The sequence below is a fragment of the Lepidochelys kempii genome, chromosome 1 (genome assembly GCF_965140265.1).
Source record: "Lepidochelys kempii isolate rLepKem1 chromosome 1, rLepKem1.hap2, whole genome shotgun sequence".
NCBI classification, from domain to species: domain Eukaryota; kingdom Metazoa; phylum Chordata; order Testudines; family Cheloniidae; genus Lepidochelys; species Lepidochelys kempii.
In genome coordinates, this window is record NC_133256.1 from 264,931,331 (window position 1) to 264,956,465 (window position 25,135).

General features: G+C 40.3%; 1 protein-coding gene across 6 annotated transcripts in view; it reads left to right on the forward strand.

Moving 5' to 3' along the window:
* Positions 1–25,135, forward strand: part of BLTP3B (bridge-like lipid transfer protein family member 3B) — an 81,834-nt gene that overhangs the window by 28,492 nt on the left and 28,207 nt on the right. For 5 of the 6 annotated variants that reach the window (XR_012156694.1, XR_012156695.1, XM_073327420.1 and 2 more), the window contains 8 exons: positions 7,003–7,165; positions 8,566–8,604; positions 12,898–12,989; positions 18,726–18,915; positions 20,652–20,792; positions 21,478–21,648; positions 22,990–23,170; positions 23,652–23,735. Coding sequence is in view for 4 of the 6 variants with exons in the window: in XM_073327423.1 (XP_073183524.1) it covers positions 7,003–7,165; positions 8,566–8,604; positions 12,898–12,989; positions 18,726–18,915; positions 20,652–20,792; positions 21,478–21,648; positions 22,990–23,170; positions 23,652–23,735 (1,061 nt within the window). In the remaining 2 variants the exon portion in view is untranslated. The remainder of the gene's footprint in view (positions 1–7,002; positions 7,166–8,565; positions 8,605–12,897; positions 12,990–18,725; positions 18,916–20,651; positions 20,793–21,477; positions 21,649–22,989; positions 23,171–23,651; positions 23,736–25,135) is intronic. The other variant, XM_073327422.1, reaches the window with a different exon arrangement.

Below are 25,135 nucleotides of genomic sequence, written 5' to 3' on the forward strand. Positions count from 1 at the left end.
CAGTGAGGATGTTGAGGAACCAGTTGCCCTGGGAATCAGGGAGCCAAGGGATCCCAGGCTCTGACCTCTTCAGCAGCCTCTAGGCAGGCTGTGGTAGAGCCAGCACTCCCAGGACTTCCAGGTGCCAGGTATGCTGAAGGGGAGCTTGGAATCTGGAAACTCCAGCTAAGCCTGGAGGCTTGTAGCTTAGCAGCCAGCACTTCTGGCTAGGCTTCTTGCAGACCTAGGCTTCTGGTTCTTCCAACAGGCTGTGGGGGATCCAGGGACCCTGGAAGCCTGTTAGCTGCTGCGTGAAATTGACATGATTGTTGTCAGTTTCCCTGCTGACCACCATTGACTTGCAGGAGTGAAACTAACCAAACTGTTGTTAACTTGACAAAAATTACTTGTGCATGAGTATTTGCAGGAGGCTTATTCTTTCTCCGTTTGATGTGAGATTTAGAAAGAGACCTGTAGATGTACTAACAAGTTTTTGTGAAAATCTTAGAAAAATAGTTTGAATTTTTGGTTGTGAAATGTGGATGTTGGTGATGAATATATAATAAGGAATATATAAAAATGAAATAAATAGGTTCTCTTGAGGTTTCCTATTTTAAAAACACAAAATTCCCTGCAATACTAGTTTGCGATGCTGTATGTTAAAAATACTTAATGTTCCTGTTATGGTTGAAAACACTGAATGTCTACTGTACAGTTCCAGAATCTTGATTTTTAGCCAAAAGATGCAACTGGTAATGTGATCTCTGACATTTGGTGAGGCTTTACATTCTAAAATGAGAGGATTACTCATTCCTGTATTCAAGAAGGTTAATAAGCTTTTCTTTTCGTCTTCTTTTTGTTCCTTTGTTTCACTCCAGTTCTATTTTTATATGTACTTCTTTTTCTTCTGAGGTTGCATTGCTACTTTGGATTTCCCTCATTCTAGCTTTAGCAGCCTCTATTTATCAATCCAAGCTATAAAATAGTTAGTTCATCCTACATGGTAAAATGATGTAATTTACCAATGAGAGTGTCATGACACATCTCTAACTTCCTGTTGAAAGTGTTATGTAGATGGGGTCTCAAAAAAAATGCAAAATTGCCCTAAATAAACATGCATTTTCCAGAGCCCATCAAAGCCATCTTCATGTTCTGTGCATCAGTTGGCTCTTGTGGTGAGTGTGATGTGATAGAAAGTCTAGAGAATCATAGTGGAGCAAGAGCTAGTAAGCAAAATGTGAGGGGAGCTAAAAGAAGATTTAAAAAATTAGGTATATGCTTTAATCCCCTACTACCTTTTGCATGCAGAGTATAGAGAAGTACATAAAATGTATTTTAATATTTTGCAAAATTTTGAATTCTTCTTCGAGTAGACCCTATAGGTCCTCTACTCTAGGTACACTTGTACGCCCTGCCCCTCAGATTGAAGATTTTAGGTAGCAGTGTCTGTTTGTCCATAGATATGTTTTCTTGTTTCTTTCCTCTAGGGAAGTGGACTCTAGAAAGAGTATGTCTGGCTTTCCTGGGTTTAAATGTTACCTTTTGTGCCAAGAGGCTATCCTGGTCAGTGATGGACATTCCCACTGTATATTTGTCTCGGGGAGTCACATGTCCCTCAAAAGTGTAATTTCTGCCTCAAATTAAAGTCAATGTCCAGAAAGAATTGCAAACTAAATCTGTGTCTGCTTATAATGGAGAGTTCACTCCGACCAGCTTTCAGCCCCAGCCCAGGGACCCCTCCTCCATACAGTGGTCCCCAGATGAGGCCCACTCCATCAACTTCCTCAGCACAACACTCCCCTGCAACTTCAAAAAGGAAATCCATGGAATCCTCTCAAAAAGCCTCTAGAAAGCAGGCGTCAAGAGAATCTACCACAGAGACAATCCCTGGCCAGGTTGACTACCGTGGCACCCATTGATCTTCGACTCATTACCCATTGGGCTGCGGGCTCCTAAGGTACTCTCGTCGCCAGCAAGCCTAAGGACTCTAAGAGTTTGGGCTCAGGGAGACTGGTACCATTGGGTGAACAGGGTGGTTGAGAGAAAACCATCTCCTCTAAATCAGTACTGACAGAGTCCCGTGCGGCCTTGGTGCCTAGTACTTCAGCTCCGCAGAAGACCAGACCAACCCCTACTGGTTATTCATTGGAGCTCAAGAGACCTCTGGTATCATCAGCACCTTCTACCTCAGTCACCTCTGTTCATCTTAGCGATACTGCCCACCCTCCCAGTACTGCAGGAATTTTGCTTTCCCAGGTAGTTGGTGGTTTCAGAAATGCCTGAGTCTCCCCTGCTCAGTACCGACACATTTCAGGTACGGACTACCTCTCGCTCTCCACATGGTACCAGTGGAATCTCCCATAGCTTCCATAACTGCTCCACTTCTGCCAAGTGATGAAAAGGAAGACAATGATGATTTCTCATCAGTCTCTCACATTTCTGTCCAAGGCTCTCCTTTTCACTGTCAGGGAGCTTTCCATCCTGAGACCTCTTTGGAGCCAGTTTATTGTCATGAGAGACACTGCCCATCCATTTGGTACAGATGCCTTTGGGTCCCCCCACCCATGCCTTTTGCACCACCTCAGTGCCTTACTGGGGCCCCTGAATGGCTTATTGCCAGCAATTTTTGAAGGCCCGTAGTGTTTCTCACTGGGAGAAGAAAAGGCAGTCCTCTCCAGCTTCTGTCTCTAGAGCTCCTGATCCACAAGAGTAGACCTTTGAGTAGCAGGAAACAAGAGTAGACAAAACTACTCCTGCGACCAGCATTTCTCCATCCTCCTCTGATGAGCCCATTATGCCTCCTCTACTGACCTTGGCAGATGATTTTACACAATTTCAGGACCTTACAAATTCTACTAGAGGAGGTTAAGGAATCACAGCACAAGCTACTCAACTTCCTGCACACCTCATCTGCCCACATTGCATTACCCATTAACAAGGTCTTGCTGGATCCAGCAAAAATAATATGGCATATCCTGACAACGTGTAAGAGAGAGGACAAAAAATACCATGTTTCCTCCAAGGACTCAGACTTTTTATTTTCACATCCATCCCTGAACTCCCCTGTAATCGATGCTGTAAACGAACATGGCAGATGGCACCACACTAAATAGACCCCATGTGGCAGGGATTTTAAATGTCTTCACGTAATTGGATGTAAACCATACTCTTTGGTTATCTTACAATTTAGGATCACCAATTACCAGGCTCTCATGGCAAAGTATAACCATATTAATTACTCCAAACTGAATGCCTCTACTGAGCATCTTCCTACAGATCAGATGGAGCTGCTGACACAGCAACTCATTCTGTCTCCATGGCAGTGGTCATGGGGAGGGCTTCCTGGCTTCAGCTGTCTGGCTTTCCAAAGGAAGTCCTGTCTACAGTTGAGAACTTTCCTTTTGAGGGATCAGAGTTGTTTGTCGAGGAAACTGATAAATCCCTCCACACATAAAAAGACTTTAGCGTCACCGTGCACTCGCCGGGAATTTACACACCTGCACAGAAAAGAAGATCCAGTAAATCCCAGATAGTGCAGAGATCCCAGCCTACTCAATTTCTTTTCCCCCAGAGGCATTATGAACTCCAGCACAAAAGACAGTGATTGCAGGAAAGGAAACCAGCTGCTCCACAAGCATCTACTTCACAACCCTCTACATCTAAACATCAATTTTGATGGGTTGGTTGAGGGCTTAAGTTACCACCCCCATTCTTACCTGCTGCAACAGACCGCATGTCTCCTTCGCTTTGGTGACTGTCTTTCTTCAAAACGGGGAACACATAACTATGGACAAGTGAGTGTTGGAGCTCATTCTACATGATATTCTATCCATTTTACCTCTCTTTCCACCCTGCTACCTGTCCCTCTTCAGGGACCATCTCACAAGCACCTTCTATGACAGGAAAACAACTCTCTACTGAAGTTGGGTTCTATAGAACCTGTTCTCACACAACACAGAGGGAGGGGATTCTATTCCAAGTATTTCCTGATACTGAAAAAGAACAGCAGTTGGAGATCCATTCTAGAGCTAAGATCACTGAACAAATTGGTAAAGGTTCAGAGATTCAAAATGGTAACTCATGTAACAATAATTCCATCTCTGGACCCAGGGGACTGGTTCTCTGCCCTCGATCTACAGCAGTGGTGGGCAACCTGCGGGCTGCATGTGGCCTATCAGGGTAATCTGAATGTGAGCCGCGAGATATTTTGCTGACATTGACCGTCTGCAGGCATGGTCCCCTGCAGCTCTCAGTGGCTGTGGTTCACCGTTCCCAGCCAATGGGAGCTGCAGGAAGCAGCGGCCAGCACATCCCTATGGCCCATCACTGATCTACAGGATGCTTACTTCAATATTGTGATCCACCCATCCTGCAGAAGATTACTATTCATTCTAGATCAGGATCACTTTCAATACAAGGTGCTCCCATTCGATCTATCATCCATTCCCAGAGCATTCTCAGAGGCCCTTTCTGTGGTAGTGGCACATGTTCGCAAACAAGGGATTGTGTGATGGGTTGGATCACAGAAACTCCCTTGGGAACTGCCAACTGATGTGCCGAGACTACTTCTGCCCCTGCTTTCCTGCCCTGGCAGCTTGGGACTTCAATGCCCTGCCTGGTTTGAGCCAGACCCGCTAGCCTGCTTCAAACCCAGAGCCAGGTCTGAACCACGTCCCCTAACAGCTGTAGGCTTTATTGAAAGCAGCTTAAGAAGTGTTCCTGTCTTTAACACTCAGATGCCCAACTCCCAATAGGGTCCAAACCCTAAATAAATCGGTTTTACCCTGGATAAAGCTTATACAGGGTAAACTCATAAATTGTTCACCCTCTATAACACTGATAAAGAGATATGCACAGCTGTTTGCCCCCCCAGGTATTAATACATACTCTGGGTTAACTAATAAGTAAAAAGTGATTTTATTAAATACAGAAAGTAGGATTTAAGTGGTTCCAAGTAGTAACAGACAGAACAAAGTGAATTATCAAGCAAAATAAAATAGAACATGCAAGTCTATGTCTAATACGGTGAGAAAACTGAATACAGATAAAAACCTCACCCTCAGAGGAATTTCAGTAAGCTTCCTTTTACAGACTAGTCTCCTTCTAGTCTGGGTCCAGCAATCACTCACACCCCCTATAGTTATTGTCCTTTGTTCCAGTTTCTTTCAGGTATCCTTGGGGGTGGAGAGGCTATCTCGTGAGCCAGCTGAAGACAAAATAGAGGGGTCTCCCTGGGGTTTAAATAGACTCTCTCTTGTGGGTGGACACCCCTCTCTCCCCCTGTGTAGAATCCCAGCTACAGTATGGAGTTTTGGAGTCACGTGGGCCAGTCACATGTCCATGCATGACTCAGAACTTAGAGGTAGCAGCCATGGTTCACATGCTACCTTGAACATCCTCAAGTAGACTTCTTATGTGGATTGGAGCATTCCAAGATCCATTGGTCGTTAAGTGCTTCTTGATTTGGCACCTAATTTGCACATTCCTTTCTCAAGAAACTGACCAAATGCTTTACTAAGGCTACTTAAAGATCAAGCAAGTACACAGCCAATATTAATAATTTTGAATACAAAAATGATACATACATACAAATAGGATTAATAGATTCAGTAGATCATAACCTTTACAGAGAGATGTTACATGTCATATGTGGCATAAAACATATTCCAGTTATGTCATATGTACATTCATAAGCATATTTCCATAAAGCCTTATGGGGTGCACCGTCACATTATACTCTTTCCATACTTAGCCAATTGCCTGCTTAAAGCATTCTCCTTCAGTGAGGGTTTGATGGGCACACAAAAGGCCATGGACGTACTCCTCCGACTGGGACTACAGTTGAATGTCCACATTAACTCAAGTACATCTGCAGTAGCAGCCAAAGCATTCCTCCCCTCACACAGATTCAACACTGTGGTCAATTTGATCTTGACGGTCCAGGTCAGTCCTCACACATTGGCCAGAAACTGTCTCCAGCTACTGGGACACGTGACTGTGAGCACCTTTGTAATAAATCACATGAGACTTCACATGCACTGCAGAGTGGCTCAGAACAGTCTACTGATCAAGCAAACCCAGCTTAAATAAACTTCTCTCGATGCCCTCAATAGTCCAAAAGTCCCTCAACTGGTGAAAAGGCTATGCACTAGGCTATGCACTGATTGGCACAATCACACGGACTGTTATGCTGATGTAAGTAAATTATAATGCCTTTTAAAAAAATAGTAAAATGTACAGTATGTGTGTCATCTTTGAGATTTCTCAGTATATACAGAAGACCTTGCAATGTAGTCAGATCATGACACTTCAAAGTATACTCTGACAAAAAAACACTTACTGTAGGATTTATAATCCTGTCTTTGAATTGCTACATTGTAAATACACCAGAATCCTATGCAACAAACGAGTTTCTACCATTTGTTTTTGATAAATTCTGAAATTAAACCCTAGTGAATATTTTAAGTATAATTTATACAAGATTTTGTCAAGCTTAAAGTGAGAATAAAGTCAGAAAAGTGACTTTGTAAAAGTAACACCTTCTTACTCAAAAGATCTGCCACCAGATTTTATTCATAATCATATCTACTTATTTAAGGAAAAAATACATTTTCATTAGTTTTTCTCCTGTTAGCCCTGCAGAGCCAAAACAACAGTTCAAAGGAGAATGAGCTGGATTCTGTTCTGGCTCTCACAATGTCAAAAGAATTGTTAGCTAAATTCTAAGTACAGAATGTTTATTCCTGATGAGAGAGAGAGCCAGAAAGAACACATGTTAATTGTTTAATCCATTTGTTTACTTGTAAATGGAGCAGATTTGATATGGAAGTCATTGAGGGACAAATAACAGTGAAACCCCTCAGGGCCTTTTTTATCAAGTCAATTTTAGGGTCAAACTGTACTTTGAAGCCTGTTCTTTTCAGATTATTACTTTGCTGATTTATATAAATTGTGAGCTGTGACATGGCTAACTAATTGCTTTATGTGACATTAACTTAAGTTTTAATGCATATTCTCTTTTAGGTTCACCAAAAACCTGTCACCTGACAAGATCAATCTGAGCACACTAAAGGGGGAAGGTCAGCTGACCAACTTAGAGTTTGATGAAGAGGTGCTTCAGAACATGCTGGATCTTCCAACATGGCTTGCTATAAACAAGGTCTTTTGCAATAAAGCAGCTATTAGGGTGAGTATTTTATTATGTTGGAACAGTAATTAAGCAATCTCCCTTTTTTGTCTTTTCTGCCTTCTTAAAACTTATTTTCAAGAAGTCTGAAAATTGCTAATTCTGAATTTCATAATGTTAAAAATTTGCTGTAGGTGTTTAACAGCTTCATAAAAAGAAGTTGAAGGCATTAGATAGTAGAAAATGTTCTTAATTGTTATCCCTCGTAAGACTATTACAGAAGCAATGAAAATGAGCAGTGATTTAATTTATTTTTTCTTTATCCAAGTGGAATTTTCTTCATATGCACTTTGAAATGGAGCAAGGGATTGTATATTTTTGCAGAGAAAGCTACTGGAGTTTCCTTTGGCTATGTCATACCGTCTGCTTTAATTATTATTTTGTGTGTTACAGTAGAACCCCAGTTACGAACACTTTGGGAATGGATGTTGTTCATAATTCTGAAATGTTCGTAACTCTGAAGGAAATGTTATGGTTGTTGGTTCAAAAAGTTACAACTGAACATTGACTTAATACAGCTTAGAAACTTTTCTATGCAGAAGAAAAATGCTGCTTTTAACCATATAATTTAAATGAAACAAGCACAAACAGTTTCCTTACTTTGTCAAATCTTTTTTTTAAACTTTCTCTTTATTTTTTAGTAGTTTATGTTTAACACAGTGCTGTGTGCTGTATCATATTTGCTTTTTATTGCATACTTCTGGTTTCCAATCAGGAGTGTGGTTGACGAGTCAGTTCGTAACTCTTGTATTTGTAACTCTGAGGTTCTACTGTACTTTTTCTGCCACTTTCTTTCATGTGGTATCACCTTTTTTCTTTTATGCTTTCCCATCCCTCAGAGGCCATATATTATGGTGACATACTCTGCCTGAAAACTAGACAGAACTCTCTCTGGAGCCAATGGACAATGCTCCTTCAGTCTCTCTTGCTAGGAAGTGATGTGATACACAACACTACTACTATCCTGTCTCCCAGACCATGCTAGAATGGGAAATAGAGAAAGCAAGCTATCGTGATTTATATCGTAACATAGCAAATGTGGGGGTTTGTTTTGTTTTTAATGAAGGAATGTGAAAAACTGTTGGACTTTTCTTATGTCTGGCAACACAGAGTTAGAGACAGATTAATTTTTTCGGTCTTTTTTCCTTTCTGCCACCAGTAGCTCCTAAGCTACCTTTCCTTTTGGCCACATGACTTTGTGTGTTATATGATGTATATTTCTCACATAAAATAATTTATTATTTGTACTAGCTTCAAAAGATCACATGCAAGTCCAGCAGTTCAGTGTAAATTTTATTTTTATATCTAGAAAATAAAATTGAGAAACAGATATCTTGATTACTACGTATTTTCTTCGATGTTTGTTTGATTTGCTTTAGCATAATGTTTTATCTTTTCAGATACCATGGACAAAATTGAAAACTCATCCAATCAGTCTGGTAAGTTCTGAAATCAACCCAAAAAGTGTATATATATAAAAGAAGTTTCCAGAAATGACATTCTTTATGTCACTCTGAAGCCTAAAATGTCTGAGTCATTGTGGAGTGATGGAAACAGCTACAATCATAGTCGAGAACTTCTTTTGTTCAGCACAGCACCAGTTTGAATCATTACTGGGTTCTGTGGTCTTTTACTGTCCAGTTTTTAAGTTCTCAGCCACACATCTCTCCCAATATAACACAACTCATATACAAATAAACACAGCCATCAACAGAACAACACAACCAGCATCCACAATAACCTCAGACATCACTCTTAACACTAGGATGCCTGTTGAGTCAGTGTGAAGTGAGGGAAACAGCTATAAGCATGGTTAAGAATGTTTAGAATATCACCAGTCATAAATTATCACTGGAATTTGTGGTTTGTTATAATCCAATTTTTAAGTTTTCAGCCATTTCCAGGTTTTTTTACACATGACTTTGCAAATAATACCTGTCATGTGGTATATGTACCCCACGCAGGCTCAGCAGTCAAAGGGTTAATGGTACTGCCAGCCAGTGTTGATTGGTAGCCTCACAGCAGCTGGGAGAATAACAGGTCTGGGAAGCAGAAGGGCATGGGGCTATTGGAGGAGTGAGCAGATTGGAGAAAGGAACTCCTGTCAGCAGACTGCTGAAGAGCAGTTTAGAGACAACACTCCAAGAAGACATGAACAAACTAACAGTTGAAGAGCCTGCAGAGGCCCAGGGGAACGTAGGAAGGAGCTCAGACCACTGTCAGAGTCTGCGAACCCTGGTCCTGCTTGTCTGACTTGAGGGCCCTGAGCTGGAACCCAGTGGAGTGGCTGGGTTCTCCTACCAACCCCCTGACGGACCTGAGATCAGAGAGCGTTTTCCAGATTCTGGGGTAGCCAGAATATCCTGACAGCCCCACTGAGCTGAGTGAGCTGGAGCTATGCCCTGGTTGGCCTGGAGGGGCACTGTTGCGTTGACGCACCGACTCACAATACTCTTTTGATAGCATTGGCTTTCAGATAGTAGTTGTAAATACATTCCTTTTTAAAAAAGTTTTACGGTTTCCTTGAGGTTAATTAGAAATAATTTAAACCTTAGCTGGTGTGTACATTGTGTCCTTTGATTACCAGCAGATGGAGATGAGAAAACATTCTGGTGACTGTATCCCTATCCTATAAAGATGAGGGTCTCTAGGTTGTTGCTTGAGTCCCATTAGAAAAACTGTTTTTCTGTAATTTCTGATTATTTCAGCTTTACCTGAAAGATGGATATTTGTCTTCTAGTCTCATTGCAAGATCCTGCCTCCTTCTTGTCTGACTTTATTCTCTAAGGCCCTTTCCACACTACGACTGTAACCTAGCCCTGGTACTCAGTGACAGCATGGTTGTCCCCCGACCCAGTTGCAACACAGTTAAAACATGTCCAAGGCTTTAGTCTGGTTTTTAGTTGTAGACAGAACCCAACAAAATTAGGAGATGCATAGAACTGGATGGCTGCCATTTTTCAGTTCTCCATCTCTTTTCTTAGAAGCCTCTCAGGAGAGGTTGGAGAAGCCAGAAGTAGACTAGCTGACAGTCACTGGTTCTCATTATTCAGTTTCCATTTGAGTTTATTAATAGAGATACTTCTTCATTACTTGTATAAGTTGCCTGCAAACAGATTTAATGAATCGGAATTGGTAGGAAAGTTAATAATTCAATGATAGAATGTATCGGGAATTCACTGGTTCTTCTAGAAAGCAATGTATTCACCAGGATGGGACACTTCAGGCTGTTGGCTGAATTCTGCCCTCAATTACATCACCACAACCTCATTATCTTTGGCGCATGTGTGTATTTGAGCGCGCGTGTCACTGAGCAAGGCTCCTCTCTTGCCCTCTCCCCGCAGAAACTGCACAGACTCCTGCGGTTGTACCTTCACCGTGTCCTTTTATTTTAATATCCCGCCATCCTTTTCACAACAATCCCTGTGCAACAGTATATCTACAATGTTAACCTAGCTTTTGGCCCTCTCACCAGGGCCTGAGGGAAACAGGTATCCCTATTTTGAGCCTCTGTGTGGCTAGGCTTGGCTAGCTGTGTTCCTCCCTCTCCCCTCTTGCACTTCCTTCTTGTGCCTCTTCTTGTCAGCCGTGGGCTTGTCAGCATGGGGTAATTGACTCAGCCGGGCAGCCTGATTGACTATTTACCCCTTCAGCTTTTTCCAGGGGAACTAATTAATATCTAAGTGATCAGAAAGCAGGCTCACCTGTTTGCATCCTGCACTCTGTCACAGCAAGGTTGAGCTTAAATAGCCTTCATTTAGTTGGCATACTCTGTATACGTGATTTAGGTAGCTTGAGTATTTAGTGGTGCGCTTGCCAGAACTCAATTGTCTTTTGTTAAAAACTAAGGCTTTCAGGAAATCAGTCTTTTAATATGGTGGCAAATGTTTTAAGTGCCTTTGCTCATAATTAAATTGGCCTTTCTATTTGTACTTGTTAAGCAAAATAATGTCAAGGAGGACTCTTGCACAGACTCTATGTAGCAGTTTTCTGTACTAAAATAAAAACGATTATCAGCCCTTTTAGTGGGGAAAGGGGAGGAATCAGGCATCTATTTGAGAGAGCCCACAGTCAAGCTCTATTGTTTATTTGTATTACAGTAGCCCAATCAAGTCTGGGCTCCATTGTGCTGTGTACTACACAGGCATATAGTAAAATGCAGTCCCTGTTCCGAAGATCTTATTGCCTTATTTTAAGAAAAGGCCTAAGAAACTAGTGAAACAAACAGAAGGGGCAGGGAGGCTGAGTTAGGTAAATATGTTTTTACTTTTTTCATAAAAGAATTGTGTGTGCATTAGGAGTGTCTTTAGTTTTTGTGGGTTTTTTGTTGTTGTTCATTGAGCTAGGTGAGCAATTAGCTGTAGTTTCAGCTCACCATATCAGCTAGCAGCACACTGTAGACATCATAGTAAATGAGTCTTAAGAAGGAATCAGGTAATAAGTTTATGAATTTTTGGGGAGGAGGGTAGGCATTCCAGGTGTAATGGGCATTATGGAAAAAAAGTGCAAAGGTGTTTGTGAGAGAACTGGACAAGTGGGAGATAGAAGCTGGCATAAGTGTGAAGGCAATGGCTGATTGAGATAACTGAGCCATTCGGTACAACAAGGCAAAATTGTGAAGGAACCTGAAGGTAAGGGCAAGATGTTTATATTTGTGGTTGAAGTGGCGAGCAAGTGGAGAGACTTATAATGGGTGTGGTGATGTCAGAACGATGGGCCAAGAATATAATCTAAGCAGCAAAGTTTTCAATTGACTTGAGAGGAGGCAAAGTTACAGTAGCCCAGGCAGGAGGGAAAAAGGTTGCAGGAGCCAAGTTTTAAAAATAGGGATTCTCCTTAGCCGTTATTATAAATTGAAACCATGACCATTTTTAATATGAGCGGGCAAAGAGACTGTTTCTGCATTTAGATGGTCTCTTCCTGGGAATAACACATTGTGGGGTTTTTTTTTTATCATTTGTTAAATTATTTGGCAAGGTGCAGTTGTGCTTTTAATTATATCCTTCAATATCAATGGGATTGAGTGCCTCACACCTTTAGTCTCCTTTTTGAGAAGTCCAGCCTCAATAATAAAAAATAATGGCAAATATGACTGTTAATCTTAAATATTTTTTTCTCAAAAACTACACATTATAGCAAATCTATTGAAGATTCACCTCTGTAAATTTTCTTGCAGATACAAAATGTTTTAAAGATATCAACAAAATGTCTAGCGGCCGCTGATTCATTTCAACAAAAGACCAGTTTCAAACACTTTCCAGTAAAAATGTCTGAAAAGAAAAACACACAATAGAGAAAATTCAAAGGGCATAAAAGCTAATATTATGTGAACCTTCACACTGAAAGACTACTGTATAGAGAAAATCAAATTCTTCCTCATTTTATACTCATTCAGAATTCAGCCTTTGAGAAATATACTACAGTGTGATGAATAGAATATTTCCTTGACTAGAAGTCAAGAAGTATACAAAGTTTATATATGACTGTGAAAATCTAGGAGAGTTGAAAAAAATTATATCTGATATAAGCACTGTATAACCAAAGGTCCAAAAATGTAAATGGTTATGTATTCTATTTAAGGTTTTCTAATAAAATGCTATTGTCAGAGAATATTTATGAAAGATTTTTACTTAATGTTCTTACTTCTTTTTAATTAATAGATAACTTAGATATCTCAAAATCTAGTGCAGTAAATTGAAATTTGTAGCAAATTTCTTCATGTATTTTTCAAGTCCCTGGATAAAGTAATAATGGAAATGAGTACTTGTGAAGAACCACGTGCCCCTAATGGACCATCACCTATAGCGACTGCATCAGGACAGAGGTCAGTTGTAGTTTTTAAATATTGACATGCACTTGATACAAAATATTTAAAATTATCGGATCTGTTCTCATGAAGCAGCTCAGGTTGGAGGATTTATGTGCATCCGAAAGCAGGTTAGATCCATTAGTCTAAAGGTAAAGTATAACAACCTTTAAAAATATAGGGTCAGGGCCTGCTTGCTCAGCACGCCTAAAATTAGGCCACTTATTTAGGTGATTTAATATAGGTTTAGATGTATAATGTTAGGCACCCAAGCTTGAAAATTTACCCTAAATATATATTGCATTTTCTAGTTCATAGGATTGTTTAATCCACATAATGCATTTTAGGGTGGAGGAATAAATCCCAAATACCATAAGAAGAACATACTTTTGGGTAGGTCCAAGGCAAAATAGCTTTAATTATTCAGAAAACAGATATAATGCTTTCAAAATACTAACTTTTGTCTAATAGACAGCATTAAAGACCAGATTCTCAGATGGTGTGAATGTTCATAGTTCAGTTTTCTTCAGTGACTACATCAGCTGAATCTGACCTAAGAGATTTGACGTATAACCCAGTCTGACTAAAATATCAGATAATTGTTGGGACAGGGAGCCCCAGACTTGTGGTCTCATAATTTCTAAATCTGCCTGAAAGAGGAGACTGTAGTAGAGCTCATGGAAGTATTCCTTGAGTCTTCATGTTAATATGGCACCTTGACAAGGTAAAATAGGGACGCTAATATTTGTGGTGTCTAAGCTGCATAGGCAGTTATATTAAGCAGAAAATGTCTTGACTACACAAGGGTGTAGTACAGGGTCTAATCTGAAAATGTTCTGACTGCTGAACATAATTTGAAAAGGGTCAACCAGATGAAAGTGTTAGAAAATCAGTTAAAAGCTAGAACTAGTTAGATCCTGTGAGTACATTCAAATAAAGAAAAATTGAATAACCGTCTGTGAACCCAGCCTATTTGATTTTGACACTGAAGATTCAATCCTTGCAAACAATAACGGATGTGAAGGGCAGGAACTTAATTGGGACTCTTCCACATCTGTGACAGAACCATTGCAACTGCCAGGAAAAGAGCCGTACATTTTGAGAGCAACAGAATATTAATTTACTCCAACGTGAGTCCAATTACTCAGAGTCACAGATCCATAGATTTTAAGGCCAGAAGGAACCATTATGGTTGTGATGGTTTCCCCCTGGGGTGCCACCTGGAACTGGGGTACTGCTGAGCCCTCTGATCCACCAGCCTGGGCTCCCTCTCACACTGTGCTGCTGTGACAAGCTGCAGACCCGCTCCTGGTCCTACACTTCCACCAGCATTCACACAGGCAGGGACGCACCCAGCTGCAGTTACATTCAGGCTTTCTGACCAGCCACTACCTGAACCAACAACAGAGAGGTTACAGTCAAGATAACCACCAGCTTCCCAGGCGTGCACCCCCTTCTGGAGTATAAGCCCAAAATCTTGCTCTGCACAGGGAACTGTACAGCGTAAACTCCGAGAGTTCATTCCTCCCTCAATGTGGAGACGAAATGCAACAGCCCCTTGAGCTAAGATTCCCACGCACTTCACTAATCTAAACCAGTAAGTTTGGAAAGCATAAAATAAGTTTATTAATTACAAAAGATAAATTTTAAGTGATTATAAGTGATAGCAAAGAGATCAAAGCAGATTACCTAGTAAATAAACAAAAATGCAAACTAAGCTTAAGATACTAAAAAGATAGGATATGAATTAGCAAATTCTCACCCTTGCTGATGATACAAGCAGGCTGGCAGATTCTCAAGGTACAAGCTGCTCTTGCTTTGCAGCTTGGAATCCCCAGGTTTTTCATACACAGGCTAGAAATTCCTTTAGCTGGGTCCAGCACTTCCCCCAGTTCAGTCTTTTTACTTAGGAGCTTCTCTTAGGTGTTCTGTTGTGGGGGAATGAAGAACAACAGGTGATGTCACTCCTTGCCTTATATAGCTTTAGCGTATAGCAGGAACCCTTTGTCCCAAACTCAGTTTGTGGAAAAACACTGACATCCCAAGATGGAGTTCACAGACATGTGGCTGGTCACATGCACTGGCATAACTTGCAGAGTCATAGCAGCCATTACTTACAGGTTGTCTGGGATGTTTACAGGAAGGTTAAGTTCCCCGAGGATCCATTCTCTTTGCTGTTGGCCCATCAGCACTATCTGGCTTCTTCATTGTTGTACCAGAAAGGCTAGTTGTGGGTGTCACCCAGAATAAGCATATTTGAAATACAGTTACATAGTCAATATTCCTAACTTTAGATACAAAAATTATACATGCATACAAATAGGATAATCATATTCAGCAAATCATAACTTTTCCAATGACATCTCAGATAACCTATCTTGTACAAAATGCATAATAATTATGCCATAATCATATCATATAATAACATCACTGTGAAGAATATGGGGTGCAGTGTCACAATGATCATCTACTCTGACCTCCTGTATCCCACTAGCCTTAACATTTCATAATTAGGAAGAATCTGGGAAAGATAAAATAGTCCTTCATATATGAAAATGTGGAAGCCATAGTTTTGTATCTTAGCAAATTCATGTGACGCCAAAGAGGGAAACATCTCTGTTTTGGGACATCCTATCTGCTTCCCATTTGCTCAGTAAATAGAATATCACTGTCAGGAATCAGGGTCTGTAGCAGAGTCAGTCTTTGGGCAACCTAATGAAAGCTGCTGGGCTATAGTAGGCTGCCTAACTGGCTACACTACCTGATTGGTTGGAAGAGTCAGCAGACCAGCTCTTAAGTCCAACAGCAGCCGCAGTTCAGCAGCTGCTCAAAGCATTCGCCCATGGCTGAGATAGTTCCTGCTCCTGCCTTGTTCACAGTGCTGATCCTGCCTTGGACCCAGCCCTGCCTCATTCCAGGTAACCTGGTACTGATCTTCGGCTCCAATCCTGACCTGTGACTTCAGGTTTGACTCTGCTTCTGATCCTGAGCTGCTAACTCCAGCTCTGACCCTGGACTATGATTCCTGGCTACCGATGCCTGCGGGAACCACTTGGCCCAATGCCTGCTCTAACCACTAGGCATGACCACCCATGTCCTGGTTACTGACGGTTTGCGCAGCCCCAACACATACAATAAGAGAACTAGAGTTTATACCAGGGGTGGGCAAACTTTTTGGCCTGAGGGCCACATGTGGGTATGGAAATTGTATGGCTGGCCATGAATGCTCATGAAATTGGGGGTTGGGGTGCAGGAGGGGGTGAGGGCTCCGGCTGGGGGTGTGGGCTTTGAGGTGGGTGCAGAAATGAGGAGTTTAATGTGTGAGTGGGGGTCTGAGCTGGGGCAGGGGGTTGGGGTGCGGGGGGGGGATGAGGGCTGTGGCTTGGGGTGCAGGCTCTGGGGTGGGGCTGGGTATAAGGGTTTGGGGTGCAAGAGGGTGCTCCAGGCTGGGACGAAGGGGTTTGGAGGGCAGGAGGGGGGTCAGGGCTGGGGCAGGGGGGTGGGGCGTGGGATGGGGGTTGGGGTGCAGGCTCCGGGTGGTGCTTACCTCAAGCAGCTCCCAGAAGCAGCGGCATGTCTCCCCTCCAGCTCCTACGTGGAAGCGCAGCTAGGCAGCTCTGCATGCTGCCCCGTCCGCAGGTGCCACCCCTGCAACTTCCATTGGCCGTGGTTCCCAGCCAATGGGAGCTGCCAGGGCCACGCTTGGGGCGGGGGCAGTGTGCCGAGCCCCTTGGCTGCCCCTACATGTAGGAGCTGGAGCGGGGACATGCCACTGCTTCTGGGAGCTGCACGGAGCCACAGTATGTGCGGAGCGGGGCAAGCCCCCGACCCCGCTCCCCAACTGGAGAGCCAGAGTGGGGCAAGCTTGCGCCCCGGCAGGATCTCAAGGGCCGGATTAAAATGTCTGAAGGGCTGTATGTGGCCCCCGGGCCGTAGTTTGCCCACCCCTGTCTTATACAATGTGTGTGGATTCTTCAAAGGTCAATATCTGTATGGTGGAGATAGTGGGAGCCCTATAGACATTGCAAGCCCAAGTTGCTGCCCTTCAGGCATAGAATGCAGTCCTGCAGCTCAAGCCTTGGAGCCTTCAGCTCTTACCTCTGCTCCCCACTTGACCGTTCCCCTGCATGACAAGTTTAAAGATGATTGCAACAAATTTTGTGGGTTCCTAAATCAGTGTCAGTTCCTATTTCTGCTATGCCTGTAGTCCTACACTACTGACCATGACTGAGTGGGGTTATCAGCTTTCTTACTGGGGAGGCCCTGGCTCGGGCATCTCCACTCCAGGGACAATTTGTGGCTTCATTCAAGCTATTGCAGTGGCTTTTGATGACCCAAGTGGCAAGCTCCACAGCTCCCATTGGTTGGGAACTGCGGGCAATGAGAGCTGCAGGGGCGGAGGCAGGATGCAGAGCCTCCTAGCTGCAGCTCCACTTAGGAGCAGCAGGGACATGTCGCCACTTGCGGGGAGCTGCCCCACGTGACCACTGCACGGATCTGGCACTCTGAGCCCCCTCCTACACCCAAACTCCCTCCCAGAGCCCACACCCCCTCCCTTACCCCAGCCCTGAGCCCCCTCCCACACCCGACTCCATCCCTCTTAGTTAACCAGAATGTTTTACTTACTGGCACCCCCCATTCTCCCAACATGCTGGATAACAAAGCTTTTACTGTATATATAGGTATAATTGTGGTCCCAGTCATTTAATTGGATCTGCTTATGTCAACCCCTTTAGGGTATGGCTACACTGCACCTAAGAGTGGGCCTCCCAGCCTGGGTTGGCAGACTTGTTTGAACGGAACTCACCTTAGGGTGCTAACACAAGTCTGTGGACCTGGGTTGGGAGGCTCGCTCCCAGAAGCATTAGACATATCCTTAGAGAGCTGGCTCACCTTGACACAGGATTTGCCTGCATCAGTCTGGTTGCAGGGCTGGGACCTACATTAATAACCCTTATAGGTTCTATTTACTATTTAGAGCACTGTAAAAGAATAAAAGGCTGCAAACTACTTCAACTGTCTAAGCTGACTGAAAGCTTTTGTATTTAAAAGGAAAAATGGTGAAAAGTAAATTGGATTTTTAAAATTCTTTAACTTTTAGTAATGCAAGGCATTATTCATAACACAAATAAGAAAATTTCCTTTAAAAACAAGTTTTAACCAAAATGTCCCTTTAATCTTGAAATTCAGCTGCTTGAGTATATGCACTTAACCATTTTTGGATATCTTTTTATTTTATTTTATTTTTTTTAAAGCACAGTTTGCCTATATTATGCCTTCCCATCCTCACCTCACACAAAAAGGCATAAAATTTAAAAGTAATTATAGCTTTAATAAGCTTTGTTGTACAGATAAATATTAGCAAGGCTAATATGCTATTGTGGTGTTATTAATAATGTTAATTCATTTGACATTAATTTTTCCTTAAATATACATAAGTAGATGCTAGGTTGGTGAATAATGCTGAAGACTACTGTAACATTTAAAATGGAAACTTGCATGTGTTACGCTTGATTGAAGTTCAACTGCATGAAAAATTGTTTAGTCGTTAATTTTAAATTAGGAACATACAATAGAGATTATACTTTATTACAAATTTTTCAGTTAAATATATTTAATGAAAATTTATGAATGGGATGGGGTGCACTACAAGTTTGTATGGTATGGTGTGTTTCATGTCTTATTGCTTAATAAGTATCACTTTATGCACTAACATTAGATCTGTAATTTAAATCTTGGCATTTCACTTTCCAGTGAATATGGCTTTGCTGAAAAAGTGGTAGAAGGAATTTCTGTTTCTGTGAACTCCATTATAATCCGGATTGGAGCGAAAGCTTTTAATGCTTCATTTGAACTTTCCCAGTTGAGAATATATAGTGTAAATGCAACCTGGGAACATGGTGATCTAAGATTTACTCGAATACAAGAATCTCAGCATGGAGAGGTAAAGAATACTTTTTGCTATTTGCTTTTGTCAACTTTATAGTAAGGAAGGTAATTAAATTGTGACTTTATGATTTTAAACAATCAAAGGAATGTGCCCTGGGTGTGTCTGGAGGACTTGTGCACTCCAGCTAGTTTCAGCTGTTCCCAGTTGCCCCCAGGGCTGTGGGCAACAATTGTAAACTAGAGCAGCCTGGAGGGTTGTTTATAGAAGAGTGGAATCTGTCAGTGAAGGTAGTGAATATGAGATGTGGGGGTGTACTAAAGAAAGATCTCTTACTTGGACATTTCCTTGCTTTTAAGGATTTGCGTGGGTGAATGTTCTCCTTAAGCAACCTTAACTCATTTCTAACCAAGTTATTTCTTTGTTGGAATTTACTAGTATACTGTACTCTTAATAGTCAAATTAAACCATTCCATAGTGCAAGTAGCAAGGTATTTTAATTTTTAAAAATTATAAAAGTACTAGATTAATGGATACCCTTCTTTTGTTTTCTGCCCAGTACGCAAAATAATAATGTGCAATTGAGCTCAAAGTTAGACTAAGAGTAGCACGTTTATATTGAAAAATGATTTTCTCTAACATATGTTTGGTTATAAGTCAGGTGGACTTCATATTTTGAACTTTGACCTTATTGTTTTATTTAGAATTGGTTACTCCCAGCCAAAAAACTTTCAGCCAGAGTTAAAGTGACTGATGTCTATCATTTACGTAAGGGCAGAAACCCAAAGTGAACATAGTAATGATCTTAAAAACCCAACAAATGTTATCTGAGAAGATCAAAATTAGTCATCCAGACAAATCTTAACTCCCCCTTTTTACTCTTAACCCAGTGTACCTCTTGTAGATTATATGTAAATTAATGACCTGTTAATTAGAGTTTGTATCTATAACTGTGGATTTTTGAAATCCACGTTGTTTGCTTAAAATGTATGTTGAGCTGAGGAATTCTTTAGTACATGGCTTTTGTTGTGTATATACACATGTACACTATTTTATAATCCTAGTTTGTAGACTACCTAATTTTTAGTCTAGGATTAAGAGGTTCATAACCCTGAATAGGTTTTGAATGTGTCATTCCTAAGTCTCTCAGTATGACAACAGCACTTTTACATTTAAATCCCTTATGCTTATGGGGAATTTTGCTGAACAAAATTACTTGTATTTAAGCAATGAAAATGCCTGTCTATTCCATTTGCTCTATGTGGTCTTAAAGAAGGTAGGATTAGTTTTCTGCATCTTCAGCTGACTCCTTGCCTGTTGTATCCCTCATCAACTCAGAGTTATACGCTCAGTGGGATCCATAATGTTTGTAGTAATTCTCTTTAATTAAAAAAAAGTCTGCCATCAAACCTCTCCGCTTCCCCGAACTAACCAACAGCACTAGAATTGAACATTTTGAGGCTATTTGAGGAGTCCAATCCACAGAAGAAACCAGCATAAGACCTTTTAAAAAAAACTAAATGCAATCGAAGTGAATTAACAGACTTTATAATTAAATTCACTATGAAAAATATAAAAAAATCCCTGATCTTAGAAGTGACTGTGTTGGTGGGTGCAAGGGAGTACCGGTGCAGAGTCAGTTGAAGGGTCAGAGCTTTAATTACCAACAGTTTTAGTTGGAGTATGCAAATGGAACATGCCTTTTCTGCTGCTACTAAAACTCCATAAAACTTGCTTATTCTTAATGGCAAATAAATTGGCATATTAAATTAACAGGCTTTGTTTTGTTTTAGGTATTAACTTTTAAAGAGATCAACTGGCAAATGATCAGAATAGAAGCGGATGCAATCCAGAGTTCTCAGCATGAAATCATGAGTGCTCCAGTTCGACTGATTACAAACCAGTCAAAAATCAGGGTTACACTTAAAAGAAGGGTAAATTTGAAAACTTGTGAATCTGTGATATATTTATAAATTCTTTCATTTGTTTTTGTATTTGACATTTATTTTTACAAAGCACTTTGTATAGATAAGCACACAACAGAGATTCTGCACTTGGACTACATAAAATGTGGCACTCTGTAAATTTAAGATATTTCATTTTATTTTCTGAGGAAGCATCATCATAAATAGAATAGTTTACCAAGTTGTGATTACAGTAGTTAGACCTATGCAACGGACAAGAAATAGAGCAGGCAAAATGTGAAGACCATGGGGTTATATAGGTTTAGCTAATGGTCTAATTTGGCCTGTATTGCCTTTATTTGTGATGATGTGTAATGAGGAAAGAATTCAGCTTTACTTCTCAGGGTTTAGGTTGAGTTTGCAGGGTTAGCACTTAGAAAACAGCATCTTTTTATTTGTAAATTGAGCACATTTGATATGAAAATCCTTGAGAGACAAACATAGAACTTCATAATACTATTTTACAGTCATTTTTACTTAGTAGGCAAATCACACTTAAAAAGAAATATTAATGTAATCTTATGGAAAAAGTGTCACATTTCTTGTGTACCACGTCCTTTGCATTTTAACTTATTTCTTTTCAAATACCCATTTCTTACATCAAATGCAATATTCCCATTTAAATTTTTAAAATTCATTTTCATTTATTTAACAGTTAAAGGATTGCAATGTAGTGGCATCAAAACTGGTTCTAATACTAGATGATTTGCTATGGGTTTTAACTGATTCCCAGTTGAAAGCTATGGTACAATATGCCAAATCTCTTAGTGAAGCAATAGAGAAATCAACTGAACAAAGAAAAAGTTTGGCTTCTGAACCCACACAGGTAAGCTAATTGGTTGTCATAGTAAAGTTTTTAGTAAATACAGGTACTCTAAAACAGCATAATAAACAATTAGTTGGTTTAATTTATTTTGGAGAGCTCTTAGGTTATTCATTTTTGATCAAGAGGGTCAGATTTTGCATCTTAAATCATACTAAAAGTTATCGTAAGATCGGTCAATTCTGAGTATCATGACAAGGAAGTAAATTCTATTTATTAAATCATATATATGGAATATTTAAACATCTGTATTTATTTCAACAGTTGACTAAATGTGGTGTATAGTGTTGCATTTACAATGGGAACCATTTTCTGCTTTTGAATTCCAAAATATGTTTAAAGAGAGACTTACACACTAGAGCAAATTTTGAGCGAGAGGGAGGATACTTACACAAAATTTAGAAGTACTGGTACACACTGGTATTTCCCTTTAGTGTTACTGAAAAATTATGTTTTAATACAAGCTTTTCCTCTAACAACCTAGCCTCTCTTGTTTGAACTTGGAGTGAAATCATAAGTCTATATTTGATATCATAATCTGTTACCGTGGAAGTGATAATGATGTCACAAATAGAATATCGTATTATGCTGAAAACCTCCACATCCTCTAAAATACATAGCAAGACAGGCTAGCTGGGCTTTGGAATCTTTTTTCCTCCTTTTGCTGTCCATGAAGAAGCACAGATACTTCCCTAACACCACTACTGTGGTCTGAGGTTGAAGTACTCAGAGTGTCCCTCAGTGAATAATAATGACCAGTGAATCTGCATACTGACAAATCCACTTTCACACTCTTCCATGCAACCTTACTGCACGGAAATGTAGCAGGCTGGCACAGGGATGAGTTGGGGAACACTCTCTGTACACCAGCTGTATAAATCATTTATCACCCTCTCTCAACATCATATAGCAGAAATCCTGCTGAGCTGGGGGACCTTCCCAAACAGAGTAAGATTTGGCCGATCAGATGTGACTGCAAAATCAAGTAGTAGTAGATGTACTTGCTCAAGGGAGCAAGCTCTCAAGCATAAGTAGCACTGATAAGTGGTAGACGTGATAAGAAAAAAGACATGAAAAGATGTTACTATGAAGGCTGATTAAATGAAGTTGCCGGCGTTGAGTACTTGCAGGAAGTGCAGTAATTAGGGGTGAGATTTTCCAAGGCACATATAACAGTTGGGCATCTATCTCCCATTGACTTTCAGAGGGAGTTGGGAACCTAACTGCTACTTGTGCCTGTGAAAATCTCCCCCTAGAATTGTTTTTACATTTCAGTGTTAAAATGTTTGAAGTTCATGCTTTAAGGAAAAGTTTCTCTAAAGTTATGTGACTTAATTTTTTCAGAGTTCCACCCCTGTACCAACCCCTCAGCAAGTGAAAGCACACCAGGCTTCAGCAGCACCTGATCAAAATGATGCAATTGTAAAACTGTTCAGTGATTTTGATGTTAAGGAAACTTCTCATCACTTAGTAATTTCTCATTTGGACCTGCATATTTGTGATGATATTCACTCTAAAGAAAAAGGTAACAAAAATTTCCTTTTCCAAAATTGTTTTAATATCCTCAAACTTATTGTAAATTAGAAGAGAGATTGAGAAGTCTATTAATGTTTGTATAGTCTCTCTTAAATGACCAGAATAAAACTTTTATATACAAATGTACATTCAAACAGCCACAAGGTCATTTTTTTCTATTGTATAGCAGGCTGCTTTATATTTAATGGACATAGAAGAGATTAATAGTAATTAAAGAACCAGGATTTTTCAAAAGTATTGCCTTGATAGTAGCACCAGATTTACCAGTTACAAATTTATGGGCCTTATCTTAGGCATTGGGAGCCCATCCTGGCCATTTAGGCCAGGATACACTAATGCAAAGTTATTTTTGTGATACCTCACTTTTTGATCCAATACTTTTCACCGTGGTGATTCACTGTAATGAAAAAGTGAAAATTTACTGATGTAGGTCAGGCATCTACATTGCTAAATATTGCTTTCTTTTACAGAATCAAACAGAAGTATTACAGGAGGAGCTATGCAGATTTCCTTTAGCCATTTAACTGTGGACTACTACCCTTTTCACAAAGCAGGTATGTGAATTAATATTTATTAGTATATTTATTAATTGTATTTTGGTTTTAAAGATAAAAATTAGTCAAATGTACAGAAGACGTGGGCAATAATATTTCTACATACAAGTATTTGAAATATATACTTTTAAGGTCAGTTCAGTACATTCATATCCATTACATGTGGAATAAAAATACTGAGAACTGAACCAAGATTTTATACACTAGCTATTTCAAGCATAACTCTTTAGTTAACAAAATACTTTGGACATAAATACAGTTGTGTTGGAACATTGTAAACCATTTCATGTGAAGAAAGAGGACCTCAGGATTTGAATGTATTAATTTGAAATTTAAGGGAGAGCAAGGTACAATCTACTAGACGAGCAGTTCCCAAACTTTTTTTTGTTGTTGATTCCGCACTTGATTCTACAAGTGTGGTACAGAGATTCCGCAGAATTTCTTTAGTGCACTTACTTTTGTTAGTGTGCTACTATGGAAATGCAATGAGCTTGCCATGCAGCCGTCATATTAAGTCATGGAAGAATTGATTGATTGGCACCAAAATTGAAGCTTGAATTGCTAGTAGTAAATTCCAGACTAGGATTTGTTGCCAATCATTTTTGGCTAATAGATTTTTCCAGAAATCTAAACATTAAAAGATCATTTTTTTCTTTAGTGTCCATTACTAAATTTTGGCCAAAAGATACCTTTAAATTTGGGATTAGCTACAATTTGATATAGTGGACCTTCTTACATGACCAAGGCAAGCAGTGTATTTCTATTGTTTGTCTTGGAGGAGAAGAAATTGAGAAATTCTGTCTGAGCTACAGTTACCCTAAATTTCTGTTTTAATATAAGTTGCTGGATAAGAATTGATATTGTTGTGTTGGAAGGTGTTAATGGCTGCCATCAGTCACAGACCTGGTTAAATGGGTACAGTAAGTATCATTCGTTCAGGCTAGATGAAAGAGGAATTAAATGCCCCTTTGTGTAGTGACAGCTGGAACAGTAGAAGCCAAGACATTGACCAATATGGCAAGGCCTGAGCAGAAGCTAAGCCAGAAGTTGGGGCAATTGGTTGGTTGCAGTTGTGTGTCAGTGGTAGAAAAGGACCAGAAAAAGCCACGAGAGGGTAAACTGACAACAAGAGGAGCAGTTGTGAACATGTCGCTGAGAGGGAGCAGTGACAGTGCTCCTTGGGGCACAGGAATTGCTGGAAAGGCAGGCTGGAAATCAGTGTTCCCTCTAATTTTTTTCCATCCATGTGTGGAATGTGCACCATATCGAGGTAATGTGTAGATGTGTGCCACCAGAAGAAACAAAAAACCTAGATATAATATGTATTTTAAAAAGTTACCATAGGAATAATTACTCCAACCAGTTAGGCATTGTAGAACTCACTACTCAAAGAATTAAAT